Below are 26602 nucleotides of genomic sequence, written 5' to 3'. Positions count from 1 at the left end.
TGACTCAGCAAATATTTAAGCCAACGGGTATATGACTTGCTATTTATGTGCGTGATGCAACTTGAAAACGAGTACAAAGTTTCATCATAGGCAAGATGTCACTGCCGACGACACCAAAGCTGCAAGACAGTGCCAAAGCGTTTTCCATCGAGAATGAAGGAGCTATAAAACAGATAATGAAATTATGTCCGTTTCAAACATTCGGTAATGACTATGGGATAGGCATTGGGTTTTTTTCTGTACAAGTACCGTAATACGCGAAATACTAATTGGTCAGAATATTTGACACGTGGGTTACCTAGATAAAATGTCTGGTTCACCTGTGATATTTGAAATAAAGATTTCACACCCAATTAGTGTCAAGGTCAAACATGATCGCCACGGCTGTTGATCCAGGGACACGACTGAACTTAAATTGTAGCAAGAATTCTGTAACTTGGTACACATATTTGTCATTGTAAATTGTTTCACATACTTTTGCTTTATAAATGTTAGTTTTAAGATTCATTGTTTATTATAATATTAATGAATCTTAAAATTAACATTTATAATACTATTATTTATACTTATTAATTAAAGGAAATTGAAACTAATAAAAATGAAGGCTAACCAATATATGCTCTGAATGGCATTTATGTTCATAGTATGTACAAGAAAGCCAACATAATCTATGCATGTTTATTCACAACAATATATTTACAAAGACCTTAATTCAGAATGTACATGTACATATTATCATTCATACTTTCATCTGCCTCAGACAAATAAATACAACAAACAAACGGAACATGAACAAATACAAAAAAACATGGAAAGAATGCATGAAGTTACTACCTTAACTAAAACAAATAAAATATGTGCAATCTTTTGTATGAAGTGAAACATGAAATGAAAATCAACGAAAATAAACAGAATTTCAATTTCAGCTCCGCATCAATTGAAAGGTTTAACCTTTCTTCGCAGTAACAATTGCAAAAGAAGGAAAAAAAATAAAAATAAAATAGCTAAACAAATGAATGAAAAAATACATTCAATATTTGTAAATCTGGAGTGAGGATTGTTAAAATTGTTAACTATGTGTTATTTATAATCATGGATTAATGGGCAGAAGAAAACTGTCCCTTATGCCAATTCATGGTAAATAAGGGTAACATTATGATTTTGAAAGATAATATTTTTTCCAAGCAAAAAAGCTTATTCAACCATGTCTCATGCACACAAAGGCAGTCTTACACTGTACAGCCGGAAGTCACTATGAAACAATCAAATGATCAACGATGTTCTTTAAACAGACAAACACTAGCACTGCACTGTTGTCTGTTGCTGCACATGCGAATGTTCTTCAAGCAACATAAGAGATCTTCGACAGCTCTGTACTGACTTCCTATCTCCCAGAACCTCATAAAGTCTGCTAGCCTCCGAGATCAATGTAGCCCTATCTCCGGGACCTGCCATCAGTGACTCCGGTAAGTGTCGGCCTGCCATCAGTAGGGCTGTGGCTTGTTCACGATCGGGTGTATCGTTGTCTGAATCCTCTGATATTTCTGAAAAAGGAAGACAAAATATTTTGGTCAAATTGCTGCCAGTAAATGATTTCTTTAATATTATCTATATATTTGAAGAAGTTGCTTCAAAAAGGATTGGAATAACGAACATTAAGTGCAGAGGTTAAGGCCCCGCTTTATAAACTGATCTTTGTTGTAAGTTCTTCAATAATCTTTAATCTGTATAAATAGCAACCAGCTCATTACTCAACTGGATGTTAATCATTGATTTTACCTAACTCTCTATTGCTATATGTATCAAATATTTAAAACTTAAATAAAGTTAATTGAAACTTATTGAAACAACCCCAGGAACTTAAACTACTCGTATCATTATAAACCAACACATTTATAATATAACCTTCGATAAAAAAGTTATTAAGTTTGTTTTAAATATTTGACTGGTGGAAATTATGTTTTTGAATCAAACTTAAGCCTGACCTTTTTCCTCCTGTGATATACGCCTGCGAATAATACTTCTGTCCAGCAACTGTTGTGTACGGGCTGGGTTGGCGCCAGCCATCATACGACTTGTGGCTTCATGTAAAAATACCTGTAGACAAAATATTTTTTAGTTAAGTTATTTTTAGAATACTGTTTCACTAATGAAAAATTAACCACATCATGCTTGAATTTAAAACCAGTCTTTAAAAAAAAGTGCATTGTTTTTAAAACATACCAGTCACATCAGTAACACATTAATAATCTGGCTGATGAGCTTCACCTACCCTGTGCAGTGCAGCCTTGTTATCCTGTGCCAGCTTGCGGAGACTGGCTAGGTCCTGTTGGAAGGCAATCAGCTCTGTCTGGGAGGCATTCTCTCGCTCCCCGCTGTTCTGTTCCCGCTCCCAGACCTCTGTACGAGTAGCCAGTAGCCAGTCACACACCAACAGCTGTAAAACCTGCAAAGTGGAGAGGGGATCATAAGTTTCAATGTAAGAAACTGATGTTTGTACTCCTGTAACAGTGGTCCAACTTAATTCTTAATTTCATATAGCAGGGCTTGTTTCCATTTTTTATACCAAATAGTAATGTGAGAATTGAGCTTGTTAGTTCAAGTTTGATTTTGATGATAGATATTATAGTTTTATACAGTCACATCCATGGACATTGTCATGTGCGCTTCAGTACTGTTTCTTATAGATTAATATGAGAATCTCAACTTCACTTCCCATTTCTTTATTAAACAGAGCCAGATAATGCTGTTTTTTTTATTAATTATTTTTTTTGTTTTGGAGCCCTGCTGGAACATCCTTTTCTCCTTGAAGCCATGAAATTCTTTTCCATTTATCTTGTTAACATACTATTGATATTTAAAGCCACAGTCCCGTCTTCCAGTTCCCTGTAGAAGTGTTGGTACTGCTGTGTTCGCTGATAAAACAAGCTTAGTTATTGCATTGCAGAGACACTGCAAAGTACAACATACATGCAATGCAACTACAATGCACAACCAACACTTGTCAGTTTCAAATTTTCCAATTTCTGCAGCCTGTGTCTGTTTCTTCGATTCTATATGTTCAATTCAAACACAGGACTGTTCGGGTATATGTTCCATTTTCATTTATTAGCAGCATTTTCATTAATGCAGTTCTGCTCATTCATCTGGGGGGATTTCCATATTGAAACACAGATTTAACCTCTCAAGCAGCTTCGATTAAAGATTTAAAATGAAGTGGATGGGAGGGAGCCTTACTCAGCCTGGTACCTTGTCGGAGGTTGTCAGAGGCGGTCAATGCAATCCATTGCATTATACAACCATCTGCTGATCATTTCTTGACACAATGTAGTCCCTTTATTGATCAGCATCATGTTAATCGTTTCAATTAACTGATTTACTCTTTATGTTCAAGTACACAACAGATACAAGCACATCATTTGACCCATGAACATTCAAATTCCCGACTACAAAGTATACGCTGCACATACCTGTGTTATGTGTGTATTTTCCCTGCTGTATGACAGTTTAAGGCTCTCTCTCAGTAACTTGCCGGCACGGTCACACTGACGGATGATTGTGTAATGGTTGGAGCTCTGGCTGGAGCTTAGCAGGTTCCTCCTTGCTCTGAAGGCCACGAGCACTGATTTTGGTAGAGGGTCACTGAAAAAAGTAAAATTATTATACTATTATTTCTGGTTTAAAAATACTATAAATAATTTCTGTCTACGATATAGTGATTAATGACAATTAAAACATTTAAAAGCACTTAAAAGCATGTACTCAAACCATCTACAGGTTTTAAAAGTTTGTCAGGAGTTTCTTCCACACTTAAGATGTCCAATTTTGGTTAAGATCAGTGTCAACTTTACTGTGATATTTTTACATGGAATTATGTGTTCTGTGTGGAAGTATGATATTTCAATGAATATTACCCAATATATATCAATTCACATTCAACAAAATAAAAAGGTCTTCATTTTAAGACACCCTCATCTATCAAACCAATGTACTGTAGTGTAACCTTTAAACTGCAAAAGTAAATTTCTGTTTATTTCTTCTTTTAGTGACTTTCATTCCTGTGGCTTCACTTACTCGGAAGTTTGTAGTTTCCTCGGGAAGGAGTCAACAAGTGGATAGCTTCTTTCTGCATTTTCATCATCTCCCATCAGCCAATAGATCGCTATGGAAACAACACCGGCCCACCATGCAGATGCCTCGTCTAGTTCTGGAAAAGTTTGAGATAAGAACATTGAAATTGGTGCTCTCTTTAATTAAAATAGTACCCTTTAAATAGGGTATTGACAATCGGTAACAAAGATCAAATTGATTTTTTACAATGTAAAACTTTACTAATGTGACTCAATAATTGTCGTTATTAAAGAGGGCAAATTTTGAAATTCCTTTTGCTAAACTCACTTCCTCTTATTCAAACTATCAAGACAAATGACAATAGTATAATTATTTCTAGTCAGTACCTGGTATCTCCAGCCCAACACCACGATTCCCATCCTTCTTGTCCAGGTTGGAGGCCTCAGCCAGGAGTTGCGTGTACAGTAGGACCTCGGAGGCCTGTGAGCCACCCTCAAGACTACGGTTGCTGGGTGTAATCAGGGAGTATAGAGACCGCTCAAGCAGGTGTTCTCGGAACTGCTGGGTCACCTGAGCTAGTGGGTCGGCTGGAAGAAGAGAGGAAATTTCTGATTAACATTGCAGTCATTACAATTGTCATGTCTCACTAAACTTGTTCGCTGAATCTTACAGGATCATGTCCACAGCGTAAATAATTCAAGACATTAGTTTGCTCAAGATAAAACTGGGCAACTTATGGATTTTTGTCCATTAAGGCATTTAACATAGACAACAATACTTTTGATGACCACTTAGGCTAAATTGAATGATTCTGCCCATCCCCAAGTTCCTCTTTTTTCATAATTAGAATTCAATGGCAGTGAGCTCAACAAATTGATTTACATGTGGTATAAGGGTATGGCAAAGATAGTAATACATCTTTTTAGAATAATTGAAGTAAAAATGGTTTTAAAAATAAAACCTACCAGCAGAGGGACATGTGGTGTAGATGCTGTCCTTGCAGCCCAGAGTCCAGTCCTGGTCCACAAAGAATCTGTGACCTTCCGGGTGACAAAGCCAATGGATACTCGCCGGGATAGGGTCAAGGCAGTGGGACATGGTGTACCGGGCACAGCTCAGGAAGTAACGCTGGAAACAAATATTATAAAAGTATTATAGAAAATGATATTAAAGATTGTTTTAGCAATGCTTCCTCTGAAATCCATTGTGTCTTGAAATTAACTAAATTGTCCTGTTTGTACATGAACAAAAACTGTAATGAATTATTTTATATTGCAAGTTTCACATAGTTCACAATAAAAAGCTCTCAAATTTATTTAAAGGGCATTAACAACTAAACTAAATGCAATCATTTCAGCATGCTGTGTTAAAAATTTAACGTTAAATCATTTTTTAGAAAAAAAATCACCTTACATTCTAATTTATGGACAATGGTTTTCAGTTCTATGGCTTTTAATATCCAAGCATCATCAAAGAGCAATACCAATTCTAAACTTACTGCGAGTAACTTCATTCTGCCCATTGTGACCCTGAGAGCTGTTGAGATATAGATCTCAGCCTTCACGCTGCCTGATGTGACCTCGCCGGATGCCTCAGCCATGTTCACAGCACAAAGGCCTAGGTTCAACCCCCACATCTCGCTGCCAGGGATCAAGCCTGAAGCCAAGAGAATTAATGTATAGTTAATGGTTAGTTGAATGAAAAAAAAGAAAAAGGCCATTTTATTAAGGAAGGGATGTTTCCTCACATCTCTTGCTACATGTACAGGTCAACAAATTCACTAGAACTGTTATAAATGTTATATAAAGAAAAAAAAAAGTTCTACAGTAAAATTAAATTAAAATAACAATATTAATTCAAGCAGCAGAACAAACTAATCCAAATTCAACGTTTAATTATACAATGAGATTTATAGCACGAAGTATGAATTTAGCACACAAATCTACCATAGGACAATCCAGGACAATAGTTCAACAAAACTAGATGTACCTTTCAGACCCTTTTTCAATGAAAATCAACACTTTACAGTACTGCATTCACTAACCAGCCAGGTGCAGCTGATGAAGCCTGAAGTAGGCCACAGCAGCGTCTCTAGCAGAGTTCTTCACATCGGACTTGTCCACAGTTCGTCTCCTGATGCCCCCCGCCCGACAGAACAGCCAGCGACCCACATAAAGCTTATGCAGGACTTGTCTGAAGGTCTGCCACACAAGGCTTGCTGCAAGGTCTAGTTTTGATGTTGGCAAAGGGCGTCTGAGGGCTTGCAAGGCAAGTCCCCATTGGTTTGCTGCAGCTGAGAAGTCACTCTGGAATTAAAAAAGATGGGTTCAATTAGGAAATTGAAACATTTAAAGGTTTCAAAATAAGACTTAGATCAACAAGCACAAATCGTCACCTTAGTGCAAGAACTCAATATCTGCTTCAATTTCTAAATGCAGTTATTGAGTTATTGCACTAAGGTGACGAAATTATTTTGAAAGCAACTTGGTTTCAATTTATCAAATTATGACAAGCCTGTAGCCTTCAACCAATCCAATTAATAGGAAGACTTACAAACATTAAACCAGTGTATGGTTTGCAGACTTGTGCAGGCTCAGTTCATATTACAAACCATTTATATTCTCAATATAATCAACCAGAGAGTTAGATTTTAAAAGTACATGTAGATGCCAAGTCCTACCCTAGCTGAGTCCTGCTCCGCCTGATTCCTGTGTCGCCAGTAGGCAGTTGAGGCATCGCTGTTCTTGGCTGTCACTGGCTCCCCAAATATAAAGAGACGGGCAAGTACGAATGCCACCACAAGTCCATTAAACAGCCAGAGAAGCATGGTTGGGATTAAGCCAGAGTTCCACACTGACCACGTGCCTGATGGAAGAAAACAATGTCTGATTATTTACTAGCGTTGGTAGAAAATGAGTTTTTGCCTTCCCTTTATATAATGGTGCATAAACATGAAATATTAATGATCAGAGCTTCCAGTGCTTTTATCTGTTGTACCATATTACGACAATATTTACTGTTAAAATGTAGCAAAAAAGGTTTTCATCTAGCATTTACAAAGAATAGTAAGACTTGCCTGTAACAATCTATTCAACTTTTAACTACTATTAGGTTGAAACAAACTTTCATAATTTCATTGAACAAACAGAACTGTATAGCTATAACCAAGAGAAATCAAAATTACCAGCAGTGAGTTCCTCGACACCCTGTAGCTGTCTTCCAGCAAACCCGCCACTGTACGACTCCCCACCCCCTATCCCAGCCGTGCCCAGGATGGCTCCAAACGGGTTGAAGGCAAGTACACCCAGCATAAACACACACAGGGTAAACCTGGTCTTGTCTGCCATACCATTATTGGTAAACCCGTTGGATAAACTGTTCTCGGATGAGTCTGAAGTAAATATTAAATTTGGGATAAATATAAAATTCCTAAACTCATTTAACTTTATAATTTTAAGATATTGCATTCAATCTGATTTTCAAACTCTAAAAGGTACATTTTGACAACACATTTTTGAAACAATGGTGTTCAACATCTTATACATACTAGAAACTATTGTATCTGAAAGGTTAATTGTATATCACCTCTACAGAGATATAGGTACAGGGCACCCAACTGTTTATCTGCCTATCACTATATGCCAGGTTTTGTATTAGAAACACACATGAATTTAATCATTGAAAGCCGTAATTGTGAACACAAGCACACAGAAATATTTAACATGAATATGTGACCATTTACTAACCCATTTCCTCAAAGACCGGGCTACCAGGAGACGACACCTCACTGTCACTGTTGATATCAGATGAGGGTGGAGTCAGGTATCCAAGATCCTCTGTGGTGTCCTTGGAAAGTAACAACAACTCCTGAAGGTCTGAAAAACATAGACAGAAAACCCTTTTGTTTGATCTTCTATTGTTAATATGTGTTATTTATGAGTGTATGCCAACAGGACTTGACAGTCAACTTGTTTTTTTGAGTTGAGTTTGTTAATTATTGTAGATAATGATCATGTTCTGTTGTTATAGATTCCCTAGAAATCTGTTCACTCTTTTTAAGACAAAAAGAACATGTAGATTTGGTTACGCGTGTTGATAAAAGAGGCTCTAAGTATGAAATGTTGAAAGTTATTATGTAAAACAGCTATAATTTTACTTTGTTTTCTGGCAGCCATCTTCAGTTGCAGGTTCTCTCTCTTGAGTCGCTCATTCTGGCCTTTAATGAAGTTGATGTAGTCAATTGCCTTGCGCAGGATAGCAGACTTGTTCAACTGAAAAACAAATAATCTTTCTATGAAATCCATATTCTATAAATGTTCTCACATACATAATAATTATAGTTATGTATTTTAAATGCAAGCTAAAAACATAATAAAAGTAAATTAATGCAGTGGCTGAATTCAACAAAGGCCGCATAGCCCTGCAAAGGCTAATTGATCACCAGGCTTGCTGTAAATCTGAGTTTATGTAGTCTTGTTACAAGTTTTTTCAGCCAAGAGTAGAAGTAATCTTAGAATTCAGGCTCTAATTTAGAATTCATAATGGCTGTTTATGTTCAGAATGGATTGCTTTGGTGCTTTCATTTTCTTTCCTCCATTTTTCTTATAACGAAATGATATCTCGATAAAACAGCATTTCCGGATAAAAACGTCCAGCTTTCATTATTCCTCTAGCCTCTGTTGTTGCGACAAAAGCAGTTATTGCAGAGCAGAAACATTGTGAATCTATTTACACGCAATGCAACTACAATGCACAACTGCAAATGTCATTCCATTCAGTTATTAAGTGACAATCCATCTTGGACAAGTGCACACCACTGTTCCATCTCCGAATACACAGAAACACTGCAATCAGCATCGGCGCCAACTACTGCTTTCACCTGCTACAGCTGTACATGCTTTCTATCCTCAAACGATTCTGTTTGCTGTCATCTTGAACCACTTCAGTATTTTACATACAATGTATTGAATTCCATCCAAGCGCAATGCATTTATTCAAGCAACAATCTAAATGAGCATTTCATTTTGTATCAATAAGCCCAAATCCTTCAATTTATATTAAGCTAGACTAGTAGTTGAAAAGTCACAACTAGTCAAAATGTGCGGTCATGAATTGAACATTGACTGCAGCAAGCCTGACAACCATCTAGAGGCTTTATTGTGCAGGTCTGTCAATTTCAAACATTGTCGAGTGATCTTTTAAAAATAGTTCACAAAATGCTTTAAAACTATTACAAACCTTGGCTTCTGTGCCAGCCACAAGGTCCTTGAGCTCTGTGATTTTGTCGTTTATACTGAGTCTGTATCTCTTCTCAATCGCGTTGTGAGAAGTTTTCTTTTCCCCTTTCACCGGCCTGCCTCCCATCTCATTTCTACTCAGACGGTTAATTGGAAGTTTCTCATTTTCAACAACCTAAAAGTAGATCAACACAGTAATATAAAGTATTATCAATCATGTACTCACATAATCAATAAGTATCAGCAAAAATAAAACAGTTTAGTGTAAAGGTTAAACATCATTATCACTTGATGCATGGTAAACTACCTTTAAAAAATTTAAAAGTTCATGTATACAGCTGTCAAAATTATGAGTTTCCGTAATTTATAAAGCAGGGTATTTGCAAAGCACAAATTCAGGCCAGACTAGATTTAAGGAATACATGGATTTTATTTTCTCCAAGTTTAAAGAAGTTCAGACATGTTTATACAGTCTTATTTTAATGGCCTAGTACAGAGGAAGCTTCTACCACACGGTTTTAGCATTTTTTTTAAACCCAAAGAGCTAACCTGTATGGGTATGTTTGTGGTGACAAACGTGCTGCCGCTGTTGACTACATTCTGTATGGAATGAACCGCAGTGCTGATGGGTTTGGTCATGGTGGCAGTCTGCTGAAGAACAGAGATAGGAGTGGCCACCGGGCTGGGACTAGACTGGATCTGTACGGGTGTGGGAGTCTGGATGTAAGTGGGGGAGGAAGTAAGCTGTATGGGGGAGGGGGAGTTGTAATTCTGGATGGAGATCGGGCTGGAGGCTTGTACCGGTGACTGGCCACCAGGCAACTGAAGCTGATGGGTGCTAACATTGCTGGTGTCAACACTCTTGAGCAGAGTTTGTAGCTGGGACAGCTGCAAAATTAAAATAATAAGTAAATATAATAACATGCATATTGCCATATTTGTTTAAATATTTAATTTTTAAGCATCAATCCTCTAAAATTTAAAAAGTATACTTTATAGAGCATCCAATAAAACTGCACTTTGTCTGCATTTTTTCTTATGATTTTTAAATAACTGCATCTGAGTATTCAAAACAAACCATCACTTTAATCCAATGTTCACTTAAAATTTACTAACTCTTTTTGACATTTACATTTTAATGTGTTATAAATGTATTCTAAAAGCCTATTTAAGCACCTGTTGTAACTGCTGCACAGTTATGCCACTGCTTTTTTGTTGCACTGTTTGGGTCTGTGGTGCACGATTGTTCTGTCTATTTTGATATTCCAACAACAAAAGTTTTAATTGATCTGTTGTTAAAGTCACTTTCTGTTGTTGCTGCTGTTGTTGTTGTTGCTGCTGTTGTTTTTGTTGATGCTTTTGCTGCTGATGTTGTTGCAGCAACTGCAACAACTGAACTTGTTTCTGTTGTTGCTGTGAAGCCTGGCTTTGTCTCTGTGCAGCCTGAAGCTTTAACACAGCCTGCTGCAACTGCTGAGCACTACTCAACTGTATGTTCAAAGCCGGAGGCGGAGTATTATTCACTGGAACTGGGTCAACAAGAGATTCTGCACCAAATGAAAATAGAGTTTGTTGATTTGTGTTTTGTTGAAATGGCTGCTGGACATGAGACATCAGCAGTTGCTCTCCTAACTCAAAGTCTGATACTTCATCTTTGATGTCTATCACTCCTGTGTTCAGCTGTGCATCTTGCAGAAGGATGTCTGCTGGGGTGGGATCAGGCACTGTGTCAAATGTATCAGTCACATTTTCTGGACAAATGTACTTCACAATATCTGAAAACAACAAGATAAACTGATTTCGTAATTTATTGATAAGGCAAATATAAATTGCTAGATTGTCATCCATTTCTTTTTTAAAGAGGGGGGGGGGGGGGGGGGGGGGGGGGGGGGGGGTAACATAATATTCTTTATTCATCCTTAGAGGACTGTTTTAGCGTAGCGTTGAATTTGTCCATGCTATTTCTTATTGCATATTGGACCATAGGCAACCATAGTTACAATTATCCTTTTTAAGATGTAAATAATTACGTCAACGAGGACTTGTATATATAAAACTGTACTGAAACGATACACAAATAAAGACCCCTTCACAAACATTTTTATTTGATTCAATAACAATCAACAGGCAGCATAAAAAATAGGGGGCGACGGGGATGAAAATCTACCATTTAATTTATAGCTGACAATTAGCATGCTGCTGCATCAACAATAACACAAAGGTATACAACTCATTTGATAGGTACTTAAAATAATAGACGTTAAAACAGGATTTTTTTACTTTGAGTGAAGGATATGCCATATGAAATAACGTGAAAAAATACGTCTACGTACAATTATTTGGGCTAGTACGAACTATGGGGTGTGCGAAACATCAAAATGTTACGATGACCCCTGAGTAACGTGTTATTTGTATTTCGAAAATAACATCTGCATGACAAGTTCGTGAATGAAATAATGTGTTCAAACTCAAGCAATCTTAACATTAAACAACCTAATACAATGTATTTTAACAGTGATGAACAGCTAAGTTATTTTAAATAGACGAAACAAGTGTCAACATAGATCAAATGTCCGTTGGGTGCGCTGTAAACAAACACTGTTAATGACAAAAATATGAGATATCGGTAGATGAAATTTTGATAAAAAAAAGCTTACCATCTATGTCATCGAAACTGCCATTGTCAAAGGAATTCGAACCTAGAAAATCTGTTCCTAAGTCAGGAAATCCATCGGCTCCAAACGACCAACCTAACTGGTCCGCCATGGTTGTTTTCTGAAGGAATGACACCACAATCGAACAACCAATCAAATCGCGTGTTACGATGAGGTGATTCCTACATGATGTGATTATTCACCTGACCCCGGAAACACTTGATCGGTGAAGGCCGTCCTAAAAATAAACATTGTGTATCCAATTTGTGTGACCTACATATAAAATTGTGTATTGCGCAGTTGTCTAGTGATCTTGAGTCATTGCAAATCTGCAGGAAAATTCATCGTCACGGGTTGTTTACATAATAATAAGACTTTAAATGTGATAGGTGAACAGTTGATTGTCATTTCGTGTTTTTTATTTGGTTATTAAGAACATTCACCTGTATTCCTGATCGAATATTGACAATGTCTCTGACTGTGAAAGCTTTTCTTGAGAAAAAAGAGAACGTGGATGGGGAAATCCGTCGTTTTCAGATCCCAGCAGATGTGTCCAGCAGTTATGCTTATCTATCTAAGAAAGTAGCTGACATTTTTCCTGGACTGAGGGATGGCCACTTCTCTCTGTATTGGAAAGGTAAATATGTATTTTCATCTGTGCATTTATATTTTTTACATTTTTATACAATTTTACAAATATGTCTAGCCATATTCCAGGTAAATTAATATTATGCACCAGTCATTTGTTATCACGGCCCCACCAGGGAATAGCGGGGACTTTGACTTTTGGCCTTGCCAACCCCGGGTTAAAACCCCGCACTGCGGGAACAAACTCTTGGTGGTAAAATCCCCGCCAAATGCCCCCTCACCCCAGTGATCCTAGATAAGGCCCTGGGGGGGGAGTGGTTGCAATTGACTGGTGCATTATTGAACTTAAATAAAAAACCTAGGATATAAAGTTTGGCTTGAAGCCATAACCAACTTTAGCACGGCGCTCTCACCAACTGAACTACTCGGCAGCTGATGTTTTGCCCTTAAATGATCAAGATGTGAAGTAGACTGATTAAGTCTAGGATCTTAAATGTTATAATTAGAAGAATTATGTTATTCCCAGCTTTGAAGAGTGATCAGGTTTGATTGCCTTATGACCAAAGTGCTTAGGTATGTCTTTGATTCTGACTATGAATATCATTAGAAATCCTAAACAAATGAGTTAAAGTAAATTGTATAAAACAAACAGAAGAGAAATAACATGATCGCTTGTTGTATATGCTTTATACCTTATATGGCATGGAAGAACTAATAAAATTCTTGATGTATGATATGTTTGTCATTGACGCAGTTCATAAATGTACATGATAAACATTTTCAAAATGAACAGATCCAGATGGAGACCAGGTTCTCTTCTCAACAGATGAGGAGTTGATGGAAGCTCTGGGTTTTGTGACAGATTCACTCTTTCGTGTGTATGTGAAGCCTTCTGGTAAGATCATAATTAGTACATGTTATTCAACATTTAAAGTTATCACAATGATTTCTTCAAATAATGCTATGATTAGTCTATGTGCTGAAATATGTGATAAAAAAAAACAAGAGAAAATATATATATATATATTTCACTGTTTGCTTCGGCAAGACAAGCAGCTTTGGCTCCGGACTTTCATTTAAATGGAGAATTGATCTTTATATTCTATGTTTTTCATTGTTTTATGCAATATGTCGATACAATAAATCTTCTTTTTTGACAGAGAGCAGCTCCCAAAGAGGAGCAGGACCCCAGGATGATACCTCAGAAGAGATCCACCCAGGTGTGGTTTGTGATGGCTGTGAGAGCGGCGTTTGCGGCATACGTTACAAGTGCCTTGTGTGCCCGGACTACGATCTGTGCGCCTCTTGCGAGAGTAAAGGTGTCCACAACGAGCATAACATGATGAAGATCACCAAGCCCCGTCAGGATGGGGCTCAATTTTGGGGCCCACCGATGGGACTCTTTGGTGGCCCCTTTCCTGGACCACCAGGCCCCCATGGACCCCATAGGCACCATGGTCACCCTAGGCCAGGGGAGGTATGTTGAGGTTTAACATCTTTTTTATACCACTTTATTTTAGCTTGATTGTGATGACAACAGTTTTTAGTACATGTGGAAAAAGGAACTGCTGTCATTTTCAGAGGCTGACAGCTTCTGCCCCTTATTTGGCTCAAAACTCGCAACTTGTTGGGTCAGAGGCAGACACCTGTTTAATTTCAGCATTTTCACGATTGGCAAATTTAGAGAATATTATTGTCTGAATTTTACACTTCATGCTGTTTATTTTAGTGATATTAAATTAGATTAAGGCATTACAGCTATGTGGTTTAATAACTGTTAATGTACCCAGAAGTGTTACAATCTTTATTTAGATTTTGTTGTTAAAAGTTAATTTACAGTTCTTGTAAAACCTTTGCCCAGTTGTTAAAAATTATTTTAATTTTCACTGCAGCAATTTGCCCCTCCTCCCCACTTCCGTCGGTGGATGAAGAAGTTTATGAAGCGCTGGCACAACAAGAACGCCCCAGGGTGCGATGAAAATGACAAGGATGACTCTCCTGATGATGAGACAACCGCCGATGAGGAATACTTAAAATCTGTTGGCAACTCGGTTGCTCAGATGCTGGACCCTTTCGGTAAAGGAAATATTTTGCTGAAATTTAAACTTTACCATCTTTTATTGTTTTTATGCTGTGGTAAAATTTGGGTTGTAGAATTGTTAAAAATGATCTGTCTTAGCCACATTTATAATAACCATACAAGGGTCTTTCAATACCGGTACATGAAAGTGCTGAAGTAAGAGCTTTGAATTATTTATCCGTATACACTTAATTATGTATCTCAAGCATATCTTAAGTATAACTACATACATGTAGCTTATTTAAGATTCCATGTTTACAGGAATCGATGTTCATGTTGATGTGGAACATGGAGGCAAGCGTATGTGTAGGGGGCGGAGCCAAGGGCGCGGCAGGGGTAGAGGCAGGTGCCAGGGAGCAGGGCATATGAGGTTCAACTCTTGCCCAGCAGGCATGGCTGAGGATGGAAGCCCAAAGAGGAAAACCCCAGCCAAGGGTCAGGAGAGCCCCGAGAAGCCCAAGAGCCCAATACCTCAAATGGGTTCAGCTGATAAGCCCATTGACCTTGAGAAAGCACCTCAAGAGAAAACAGGGGACAAGGTCAATGATGTTACCATGGTAACTGAAGAGGAAGTGATCACTGAAGAGATAACCAACAAGACAGAGCAGATGGTGCTGACTGATGACATGCAACAACAGCAGCAACAGCAGCAGTTTGAGGGGATGATTAGAGAGGTGGAAACTGAGGTGAAGGAGCCTGTGCGAGTGGTAAGGACTTTTCTTAAAAATTGTGTTATATTTATCATACATATAGAAATTCACAGTGCATTATAAGAATACATTGTACTATGATTTAATTGCTTCAATATAATTAGTTTGACAAACCAATCAGTGCTTTCTGAACAGTATTTCTTATAAGTTGGCCAGTGTGACACACGGATATAGACATGAAAATATAAGAAAAGTATACATTGTAGCTTAAAATGACAGAAATGTGAAACCTCTAATGCTTAACAAAGTGTCAAACGGATATAACTTCTCAAAAGTCATTATTTGTTTGTATTGCAGGATGTGCAAAACCCTTCCCCAAGGGATACTACAATGGACAATAGCTGGACCATGTTGACTGTGGCTCCCACCCCCGGGCAAACAGTTACACCACCCACCACCCAGCCCCCAGTCACCTCCTGCCCGGCCCCTCCCACTGTGCCGTACCCAGGGGCAAGCCAGATGGGCGCACCCCAGAATGTGCAGATACAGGTGCCACCACAGGTGGTCTACCCTCCCTCAAGTAAGTAATGGTTTTATTGGTATCTTTTTTGTATGAACATGTTGATTATGTTCTATCACTGATAAATATTTAGCTTGTCTGTTTTGAAATAAAAAAAATGACCTATGGTGTTGGCATTGACAAGAAGCGGCATCATCAAAAAGTTTCACCTTGGCTTTAGCTAAAAAACATTGAAGATAATCAAACAAAACTTGGTTCACATGATTCCAGAGAAGATACGCACATTTATAGTTAGGCACATAACTCTGGCTTAAATAATTGTTTAGTCATGCCCCTTGTTTGAATGAAAAATTAAGAACAGACAGGCGTTGGGTGTTCATTCCATGGAGCTCTTGTTCAATATTTTGTTCCAGGGGGTTTTGGTATGGTGATGGGTGCACCTAAAAGAATTAAAATATAATAATATCTGCAGGATAGATACATAACACATAACTTATACAAGTACTTTATAAGTTGTAAATATTAAACTGTAAAGCAAAAATATTCTGATATTATACCCCGTTATAATTTAATCCAGGCCCCAATATCACGAAAATACTTAAGTCAAATCTCAAACTCAGTCTCAACTCATGTCACCATATAAAAGCATAGTTTTCTTCAAAATCTTTCAAGTTTTATACTTTTTGAAAATGTATTTTCTTAAAGAATTTGTTGATAAAATATTTTTTTCCATATTTCAAAGAAAACTAATTCTAGAGCAAAAAACAAATACTTGAGTATTTTATAAAGAATACATAATTGTACTCATATACTTTTTTGGCTGTAATATAGATTTACCTTGGAATTTGACCAAAGGCTTTTTAAAGCATATTCTATGATAGAATGTGCTTATAAAACTGTAAAAAACATATATGATTTTTAACAAATGTTGATGCTATGTGGTATAATGTGTTGAGACTGAGTTTGAGATTTGACTTAAGTATTTTTGTGTCGCCTGAAAAGACGACATATAGGGGTTACTTTTGTCGGCGGCGGCGGCTTCCGCATCCCATTTTCGCTTGTCCGGGGTATATCTCCTAAACTATTAGTGGTATCAACTTCATATGTACATAGATCTAATTGAGGGCAAGTGCAGTGCACAAGAACTGTTACTCTTGCTTCCATATTTTTAGAGTTTTGCCCTTTGTTATTTTTCATGCTTAAAGTTTTGTCCGGGGCATATCTTGTAGAATATAAGAGTTATCAACTTGAAAACTTGAAACTTCATATGTAGATAGATCTCATGGAGGGCAAGTGCAGTGCACAATAACAGTAACTCTTGCTTTCTTAGTTTTAAAATTATTGCCCTTTGTTAATTTTCATGCTTAAAGTTTTGTCCGGGGCATATCTTGAAAAATATAAGAGGTATTAACTTGAAACTTCATAGCTAGACAGATCTCATTGAGGGCAAGTGCAGTGCACAATAACAGTAACTCTTGCTTTCTTAGTTTTAAAGTTATTGCCCTTTGTTAATTTTCATGCTTAAAGTTTTGTCCGGGGCAGATCTTGAAGAATATAAGAGGTATCAACTTGAAACTTCATAGCTAGATATATCTCATTAAGGGCATGTGCAGTGCACAATAACAGTAACTCTTGCTTTCTTAGTTTTAAAGTTATTGCCCTTTGTTAATTTTCATGCTTAAAGTTTTGTCCGGGGCATATCTTGAAGAATATAAGAGGTATCAACTTGAAACTTCATAGCTAGATAGATCTCATTGAGGGCAAGTGCAGTGCACAAGAACCGTTACTCTTGCTGCCATATTTTTAGAGTTATTGCCCTTTGTTAATTTTCTTGCTTAGGTTTTGTCCAGGGCATATCTCGTAAACTATAGGAGGTTTCAACCTGAAACTTATTCCGTAGGTATATCTGATTGAGGGTTCAAATGCCACCTACACTTGAAAGTTAAATGGCAACATCATTGTCTATAAATGAATAAAATGCCAATCTAACAGCTATAATGTCGACATTAAATAATTCGTCAGGTGACACATCCGACTCGCGGAGTTCTAGTTGTGATATTGGGGCCTGGACCTAACACTATGAGAAGGTGACAGTATTCTAGTGTTAGAAATGTTTACCTCTTACCGGAAGGTTATGGGATTGATCCCCACCAGGGGATCTTTTTCATGGCCTCTAAAAGTAACACCAGTACTGGTTTCTACCCGGAAACAGACTGGAAAATTATTCTATAAGCTATCAACTTTCATCAAAATCCAACTTAGAAAAATTAGTATAACTTAAGTAACCTGACCAAGTTCTGAGTCTATGAAACAGTGTGTGTAACATGTGACATTTCTTGAAAAACTTAAAAACCCCTGATAAAACCCATAATTCTTTGAATTTCTAAACTCACAGACCCGAGAGTGGCTGAGTCCCTTAAACAGATGTTGGCGATGGGGTTCAGCAATGATGGGGGATGGCTGACAAACCTCCTGGAGTCCAAGAACGGGGACATAATCCAGGTCCTGGACTCCATCAAACCCCAGCCAGGCCGCACCAGGGAGACCAGCGGAGGGTATATGGCTTAGTAGGGAACAGTTATCTGGCATGAGGGTGCCATTGATGAAGATATTGCTACCACATAGTTTAAGATCAAAAAAATAATTTGTGTTGAGGCATTGTTTATTTTATATTATTCAACTTGTATGTTGTCTTTATTGAGCACTATCACATGTGCAAGCTTTTTGTGTTATTCTTTTGCGGGTTTGGTTCTTTCATTCTCTTATAAAATCAGAAATTATTTGTTACTTAATGTACTTTATTTTTTGACCTCATGTACTCATATATATATATATATATATATATATATATATATATATATATATATATATATATATATATATATATATATATGTTGTAAGGGCCATAGAATTTTTTTTCATTTTTTTCTTTAATGGTAATCTGTTTATTGTATAAAATTGCAATCATGAACAAATGCAGTACACAGAATAGTAACAAATCAGATACATGTCATAATGTATTGAGAATAGCTATCATGTTAATTTTAATACATTTAGGAATTGAATCATATGTCCTTGTATTTTATTATTATTTTATTTAGTAGTGATTGGATAACTTTAAGGTGACCATTCAGTGAGGAACTTGTATTAAAATGCTTTTGCCCGGAACAAATCACTTAAAAATAAATATCCATAGCGATGAGTATTTCTGTTATGGCGCAATGTTTCAACAATAGCTCATGTGTTTATTCTTGTACCATGTTGCTATTTCTGAAACTCATAATTTAAACATGTATTGCACACAGTTATATAATCATCATGCCACACAGTTTGTGACTTAGAAATGTTAAGAAAATATGCTTTTTTAAGCTCATTTGTTTGACCACATGTTAAAATTCATTTTCATGGAAGATCAAGGTACGCTTAGCATTTTCTGGACAAATATAATCATGAATGTAAAGATAATTTTGTACGATTTTTTAAGTCATACGAAGAGTAAAATTGTTGTTGTTTAAAGTGCCCTGTTACTTAAAAAGTTTTATCAACATTATAAGTTTTTTTTTTATAACTGTTAAATTGAATATACCTAAAATGTTTCATTTTATTGCAAATTGTTCAAGTGCTACTTTTATTTTTTTTCTAATCATCCTGTTATTATTATAGATTCAATGTTGCATTTATGGTTAAATTGCTTGCACCAGAGAATGCTTAAGAACTCTTGAAAAATAAAACAAGATTACTTAAAGGCAAATATCCCTATTGTTACAAGGAATGAGCTAGTACAGTTACATGGATTATCTGTATTTCACCAAAAACTTATTCAAATATTTGAGGCCCTCATTGTTGATTTATCCACATATATTTTTGTTAATCAATGGTTACAGCTTATTGCCAAACTGTCAAATAAGTTCAGTTACAATTAGATTTTATCAGGGCCTCCCAAATTATGACCATGGAACTTGTGTATCTAACAGTGAACTCTAAGTATACACTGTTTCATTAGATATAACAGAACACCCAAGGTCATGGAGCTTTGCCTTTTATGGACAAATGTTGCAGAAAATGCCTTTTTCCTCAAACCATCGTTGTTTATTTAGTGTTGCTTTCGAATCTGAGCAAGTGTAATATGGTAAATGGATTTGTATCTTTGCTTTTAATAGTATAACCATTACTGTAAGAAAGACGTATATTGATGACATTTATTGTTATCTGGGATACTACTCCCAGTAGTGGTGCAACTTTGTTTCGTTTTGCAATAAACTGTTGTGTGCGTCTGAACCTTTTGTTGTCTTCATCCATTTCTTCCAACTTTGAAACTGCTTTCATTATTGATTCACCACATGGCACAGACGAAAATAAAACTGGTTATAATAACCATCAAGCCACTGTGATAATAACAAGAATAATCATACAAGAAACTTAATGCGCTGTATTTTCTGAAGTAGCATTGTTTTCCTTTTATGATTATGATTAAACTTGGCACCAGTTCAGAAGGTTAATAATTATATTGTATCCTTAGCTGTATGGCCTTTGAAAAACTTCAATGTTATTGTCTAACTTTTTATATGCAGTGTTCTGATTTTGTCACTGACAATCTGCAAATAATATTTAAATAATGTAAAGTCTGTAGACTTACATACATGTCTATTTATGGTAAAGCTGGCGCACAATAAGTGATGTCCTAAATCACTTGGAACTGTAAATTACTGATACATGTATTACTATGTTTTGTTGATGGGAATGATCTATCCGTATTAAAACAATGGTAAATACACGAACAAGCCCAGTAGACAAACTATTAATAAAGACCCTGTGTAAGGGGAAACGCCAACATTACAGACAGACCATACTTGCATCACACTATATTTTTTTATTTATCATTAAACGTTGGGATCACCGCCTTGGAATGGTCAGCGAGGTTTGTTTAAACAACTATGGTTTTTATGGTGGTCAAATAAGTGTCATTTGACATTCATAACATTGACTGCGGAACGGAATGCGGTCCTGCTTAAAGCCACGAAGTGATACAGAAGAACTACTAAGAAATTCTAAGAGCTACTAAGAACTACTAAGAACTTCTAAGAGCTACTAAGAACTACTAAGATATACTAAGAACTACTAAGATACTAAGAGCTACTAAGAGATACTAAGATATACTAAGAACTACTAAGATACTAAGAACTACTAAGATACTAAGAACTACTAAGATATACTAAGAACTACTAAGATACTAAGAACTACTAAGATACTAAGAACTACTAAGATATACTAAGAACTACTGAGATACTAAGAGCTACTAAGAGATACTTCAAAAGCACTAAGAAATGTAATAACGATAATGATTATGACCATGTCTGAAAGTCAGAAAGGAAGTTAATTCTCATGTATTTGCGTATTTATAGAAAACCGTTTAATAGTGAGAATCTTCGATTCGGTTGTTCATAGAAAAATAAATAAAGTTATACACTTTTTTAGTTAGATGAGATGAAGTAATTTCTAAGTGATTAAGAATGGGCTGGGTGAGCGTAGCACTAGTTCGTGTTTGGAAAACGTATGACAAATCTGAAAAATAGCAAGTTACTTTTTTGGACGTTTTATTTTGACAATTACGTGCGAAATATTTTAAACTATTAGACAACAGCAGACACTTTAACAACAACATTTCCAGGAACATCAACAATAGAAATTAGAAATAAAACATGACAAAAAAAATTAACATCTATTTAATATGTGTGTGCGCATGAACTAATTAAGTTTATGGTCCGACAAAGAGGAACACATTTTTGCATTTGAAAACAATAATTTCTGCTTTCAGGAGGTTTATACAAATTCGTTTTTAGACAATACACCTTTTTAAATATTTTAAAAACATGTACATTATATTTCATCCAATTAAGATAATATTATTTCCAAAACAATTACATGTTGTAAAATGCATGAGGATAAAGGTTTTATGCAAATACAACTCATTTTGTAATTATATTAAACATTTAAAACAACTCTGAAAAATAATCAAAACGCAAAGATTTGATACACTTCAATATAATGTCATTTCATTAACAAGAAAAACTAATGGTCTGCTGTTGTTGTCTGCACAGCGTGGTATTTTATATTTGTCACATGCGCAGTAGGCCATGTGTCCGGCGCCTAGCGCGGACGTTGCTGGGGCCTAACGGCGTCAAGCACTTGGATGATGTCCCCGTTCTTGGCCTCGAGGAGGCGCGTCAGCCAGCCACCCTCATCGCTGAACCCCATATTTGTCATCTGTGTCAGGGCGTCCACGATTTTTGGATCTGAAAAAAATAATTGAAGTTAATTGAAGGATAAAGTTTTCGGCCCTTAATTCATTCTTTAAAAAAAATACTAGAAATTATTCGTTTTGAAACAGTACGGTAAGTTTCTGAAATTTTACAAGTTGAACGTATTGTAAGGATATTTACCTGACGGTGGGTAGATGGGTCCTTGTGAACCAGTGGGTAGACCTGAGGGACCCGACTGACTTCCGGTCTGTGCGGACTGCTCCGTCTGAGGCTTAGGCTGTCCGTTCTCTGGGTTTAGAATGGTCCAGGTCTGGTCGTCCGGTTGGTTTTTGCCGTTCTCGACGTCCATGCGAACGGGGGACTTTGGCCTCTGAGGTGGAGCAGTCTTCTCACTGTCAACCACGAAATCCATGAGGTTCACTGGTTTCTCTGAGGCCAGTGGAACCTGGGAATCATTAGATGCGGCCTGGTTGGTCGTAGCTTCCGCCGGCTTATCTTGCCCCTTATTTCCATGGCGATGTTTGCCACAACCGGGCCTCATTTCTGGGCCTCCGGGCCCAAACGGACAGCCACCGGGCCCGCCGGGCATGGTACCCCATCCCCACATACCCCATGGTCCTGGGCCACCATAGGGAGGTCCACGCCTACCGCATCCCCCACGACCACCTCCTCGTCCGCCCCCACAACGTTTCCCTTTCTTTCCGCGGCATGGGGACCCACCCTCCCCGTCATCTGTTTCTTTTTCGCCCTGTTGCTCATTTTTTTCCACCTCGATATCAACATCAATGCCTGAAATAAAAATCGCAACAATAAAAACTTTGGAACTAGACAACTTTGATACTTTCCGAAAAGCATACGCACGAAGTAATTTGGCAATTCTTCTTTAATATTTCGCGATCATTGCATTGGAAACATTAAAGATGAAGATAAACGTACCAAACGGATCTAGCATCTTAGCAACGGATTCTCCAATATTCCGGAGGAACTCATCGCCGCTTGATTCCCCGGAGTCCTGTTGCTGCCCTTCAGGTGTATCCTCCATCTTCTCATCGGCTTTTCCATCCTGGTCTGAGGCCCCTCCCTCGAAGCCGGGAGCGTGACGGTTATGCCACCTCTTCATGAATCGCTGCATCCAGCGGCGGAGGTGCGGGGGTGGCGCAAATCCTCCGTTGGGTCCTGGCCCCATCGGTCCCATGGGTCTCCCGCACGGGAATCCCGGGAAACCGGGGAAGGACGCGGGCTGGGTGATCTTGATCATATCGTGCTCAACGTGCAGTCCGGCCCCCTCGCAGCCCCGACATAGGTCGTAATCGGGACAGACCATACACTTGTAGCGCGGTCCCACAATTGGTCCAATCTGACAGCCGTCACATACCACGCCCCGGTGGACCGGCGCATCATTATCTTGTCCGCTTGTCGGTCTGTCTGTCAATGGAAAATGTGCAAGTTGTAAGAAAATGTATAGGTTGTAAAAAGAAAATTACATGATAATGTAACGAAGATGTTAACAAGTTAATATTATTTTGAACGTAATGAGACAATAGTGTACTACGAACGTACGTTACGGAGATATATCTTTCATCAAAAGGTCGTAACAATCATTTTATGAACACTACTTGTTGCAAAACTAATTGCTTTATTGACATTAAAATCTAATCATTCACTACTTCGTATACGTGACATAAGACTGCATTTCAGGCTATATTTTTTTTTAAACATGTTACAATCTATACATGTTCATGCTATTGACATCGTTAGCTTCCCCGGTATCAACAAGAATGAAGCCCCACCTACCTTTGCTGTCGATGTAGACCTTGAATAAGGAATCGGAGACAAACCCCAGGGCCTCCAGCAGCTCCTCGTCCGTAGAAAAAGACACGTGGTCCCCGTCGTCATCTGCATGGGAAATTGACACGTTAGTTTCATAAGATTTAGAAGAACATTGTAAGGTATGCCATTCATTTTACTATTTACTACTGCTGTTCAGTACGCTACACCACAATATCACCACAATATAATGTATTCTCTATTTTCCAAGGTATTTATTAGAAAGAACTATTTATACTTTTGCGAAATGTTCATGAACACAATGAAACAGAAACTCTCTTTATATAATTTTATATAATATTTCGACAAAATATGTTTAATGTTTTTTTGTATCAAATTCAGTTAACACACGATACGCAAAACGAATATTCATAAACAGGTGGTCATAGAAATATATCCTCATATAATAAAATGCATTAGCAGAATTAAATTACATGTTTATACGACCGTCTATTTGAACATGAAACCTTAAAATTATTTACTGAGTCAAACCCATGAATCATACATGCCCTTACAAGAAAATCAAATACTCTTTCGTATATTCATTCAAAACAAAGAAAGCTTCGTCTTACCTTTCCAGTAGAGGGAGAAGTTGCCGGGCCTGAGTGAGGGGAAGATCTCACACAGTTTCCTCGCCAAGTAGTCGAAGCTGGACGACACGTCGGCGGGAATCTGAAACCGTCGGATCTCCCCGTCCCACTTGCCTTCTTTCTTCAGAAACGCCTTGACCGTCAAAGACATCCTGGCTTGAGCTCTTGTTTACGTTGACTTTTTTTCTTTCACGTAGTCTGATATTGAACACTGCTGTTATTTTCTGTTATTTTCTCAAGTGTATGATATTATTTTATTTAATATCCAACTTTTTCTCTATTTATGTCCTCGGTAGTTTTCCTTGTAGTATATTGCTGTAGCTCTTCAAAAGTGCGACTGAAATTGTGATTGAAAACCCCGAGTATTTATATTATTTGTTGAGTAACAGCTGAACAAGTATCATGTGACATACTCGTCATAGCTTATAATACAAATATATCTAGATGCTTCTCGACCTTTAAAGCTGTTTTTTCATAATGACAAGCGAGAAAAGTAGAATGCTTCCGGGGTATTTACTAGTACATATACACGTGTATATGTTTATAAACATATTGCAAATACTGGATTTTCCGCAACGTCATTTTCTAAAAATAGAAAGGTCATCGCTTAAAATAGATATCACGCCCAACCCGAGCCAACAGTGTTTTCAATCGGTAAGGTTCAAAATTTATAATGGAACGATATTATCAGACCATTTTCGGTTTCGAATGACAGCTATTTGTATACTTTGCATCTGCTGATACTCAATTGAGCATTCCGTTACTCTCGGAGGAATAAGGTGTAGCGAATTGAATGAGTCATGGGTATCCAACGATATTTTGCGTTTATATACCTTTTAAAATAAATAATAAAAATAAAAATTAATAGAAGATCAGATTTGTCGCGTTATGGGTTACAGTACACTTTTAATTAAGATGCAGAAAGACCGATCGGTATCAATATTTTATTGTGCAAAGTATATCGAGTTAAATGTCACGTGCATTTAAATGATTAGAAAAAAGTAAAAGTTGTTTTGACCATTAAACCCTGCGGCAAGTATTTTAAATATTTTTATAAGTACCCAAATACTAGTTACAAAACATAATTTATTTTAGTAAACACAAAACTTTTGTAAGAATGTGGGTTAAACTCTAACGTATTTTTAATTAGAACTGTTTATAATAAAATATATAAAAATAACAATTAACAACAATTAAGAAGTCAGTTGCTATTTCATATATAATTCAGATTGGATCTTCTATATATATATATATAGATATATATATGTGTGTGTGTGTGTGTGTGTGTGTTAATGAAGAGTTCAACTGACAAGAACAGATTGACATGCAGTGCAAGAGTGCAAATGTCCTAGTGTTGTAAATAAGATTGTCTCTAAAGCCATTAGTCTTATGTTCAGGAAACTGATTGGTAAATAAATACTGGGTTTTGATTGTTTAGGGAGGATAAATGTAGGGAAATAAAAGTTATATCGTGACCGGCTTTGGTGAGCCTTTAAAACATAATGTTTATGTAATAAAGACACTGTGACAGTATCCAGACGTCCAGCTTGACGATACAAACGTATAAAAAGTTATTAATCTATGTATGCGGTCTTTTTTTATAAACCATGTTCTTATTTCTTATTATTTCACTTTCACATCATTAATTAAAGCAAAACTCGTATTTAAGTTATGGTTAAAGTAAATTAATAAATTATTTCTAATTGAAAATAAATACGTTTGTAAAAACAGAGGGGGGAGGGCATCCCTTTAAAATTGTCACGATGGACGAAATGTATGTCAATATCAGTGACAAAGAATGAATGGAATACACCTGAATACACCATTGTAGCCTAAAATAAGCACAGAAAGAACTTCCTAAGTGGCGTCCAAACGTGCACCCCCCTCTAATGTCAAATCCCAGATCTGCCCCTGGGCTTGGAACAAAACCATTTATTGGGGGGAAATACAAAATAAATGTGGTACGGTCTGTTTTTCACGTCAGAAAAAATTGAGATAGCGGGTTCCTCAAAACATATATAAATATATACTAGTAATACTGATGAAACTGAGTAATACTGCTAGTACAATATATATGCAAAACCAGGACACTTTGGAGTTGGTGTTTCATTGCCCTCTGATTACT

The 26602-nt window shown here is 37.0% G+C and overlaps 3 protein-coding genes across 3 annotated transcripts; 1 reads left to right on the top strand and 2 right to left on the bottom strand.

Annotated features, from left to right (window-relative positions):
• Positions 1–664: 664 nt before the first annotated feature.
• LOC128227882 (sterol regulatory element-binding protein 1-like) lies at positions 665–12120 on the bottom strand. The gene is made up of 17 exons (XM_052938794.1): positions 11966–12120; positions 10485–11083; positions 9858–10196; positions 9310–9483; positions 8228–8342; positions 7818–7946; positions 7256–7462; positions 6752–6936; positions 6116–6377; positions 5570–5727; positions 5037–5199; positions 4458–4658; positions 4075–4207; positions 3471–3642; positions 2273–2446; positions 1986–2097; positions 665–1544 (listed from the first exon to the last, which is right to left on the bottom strand). Exons 1-17 carry the CDS (start codon positions 12072–12074, stop codon positions 1300–1302), a joined length of 3477 nt encoding a protein of 1158 aa, XP_052794754.1. The 5' UTR covers positions 12075–12120; the 3' UTR covers positions 665–1299.
• A 146-nt stretch (positions 12121–12266) lies between these two features.
• Positions 12267–18430, top strand: LOC128228938 (sequestosome-1-like). Its single transcript, XM_052940500.1, has 7 exons — positions 12267–12599; positions 13344–13445; positions 13711–14027; positions 14443–14626; positions 14892–15337; positions 15638–15860; positions 18196–18430. The coding sequence occupies exons 1-7, from the start codon at positions 12431–12433 to the stop codon at positions 18366–18368; spliced, it is 1614 nt and encodes a 537-aa protein (XP_052796460.1). The 5' UTR covers positions 12267–12430; the 3' UTR covers positions 18369–18430.
• A 2947-nt stretch (positions 18431–21377) lies between these two features.
• On the bottom strand, positions 21378–24838 carry LOC128227623 (sequestosome-1-like). The gene is made up of 5 exons (XM_052938332.1): positions 24460–24838; positions 23855–23956; positions 22997–23485; positions 22241–22849; positions 21378–22093 (listed from the first exon to the last, which is right to left on the bottom strand). The coding sequence occupies exons 1-5, from the start codon at positions 24626–24628 to the stop codon at positions 21948–21950; spliced, it is 1515 nt and encodes a 504-aa protein (XP_052794292.1). The 5' UTR covers positions 24629–24838; the 3' UTR covers positions 21378–21947.
• Positions 24839–26602: the final 1764 nt, after the last annotated feature.

This window comes from Mya arenaria, chromosome 3 (genome assembly GCF_026914265.1).
Source record: "Mya arenaria isolate MELC-2E11 chromosome 3, ASM2691426v1".
Lineage (NCBI taxonomy): Eukaryota > Metazoa > Mollusca > Bivalvia > Myida > Myidae > Mya > Mya arenaria.
Note: the sequence above shows the minus strand (reverse complement) of the source record. Positions and strands in the feature narration are given on the sequence as shown.

What these genes read in the sequence shown, in the direction of transcription:
- LOC128227882 (XM_052938794.1), bottom strand. Translation starts at nt 12,074, where the DNA reads ATGGCGGACCAGTTAGGTTGGTCGTTTGGAGCCGATGGATTTCCTGAC. An exon ending in CGGAGCAGGACTCAGCTAGG is followed by an intron (nt 6,378 to 6,751) that starts GTAGGACTTGGC and finishes TTTTAATTCCAG; the next exon opens with AGTGACTTCTCAGCTGCAGC. An exon ending in TGTTGGGCTGGAGATACCAG is followed by an intron (nt 4,208 to 4,457) that starts GTACTGACTAGA and finishes AAACTTTTCCAG; the next exon opens with AACTAGACGAGGCATCTGCA.
- LOC128228938 (XM_052940500.1), top strand. Translation starts at nt 12,431, where the DNA reads ATGTCTCTGACTGTGAAAGCTTTTCTTGAGAAAAAAGAGAACGTGGAT. An exon ending in TCAGATGCTGGACCCTTTCG is followed by an intron (nt 14,627 to 14,891) that starts GTAAAGGAAATA and finishes CCATGTTTACAG; the next exon opens with GAATCGATGTTCATGTTGAT. An exon ending in TGAAGGAGCCTGTGCGAGTG is followed by an intron (nt 15,338 to 15,637) that starts GTAAGGACTTTT and finishes TTTGTATTGCAG; the next exon opens with GATGTGCAAAACCCTTCCCC.
- LOC128227623 (XM_052938332.1), bottom strand. Translation starts at nt 24,628, where the DNA reads ATGTCTTTGACGGTCAAGGCGTTTCTGAAGAAAGAAGGCAAGTGGGAC. An exon ending in CTTCTCCCTCTACTGGAAAG is followed by an intron (nt 23,957 to 24,459) that starts GTAAGACGAAGC and finishes TTTCCCATGCAG; the next exon opens with ATGACGACGGGGACCACGTG. An exon ending in GGTCTACATCGACAGCAAAG is followed by an intron (nt 23,486 to 23,854) that starts GTAGGTGGGGCT and finishes TTCCATTGACAG; the next exon opens with ACAGACCGACAAGCGGACAA.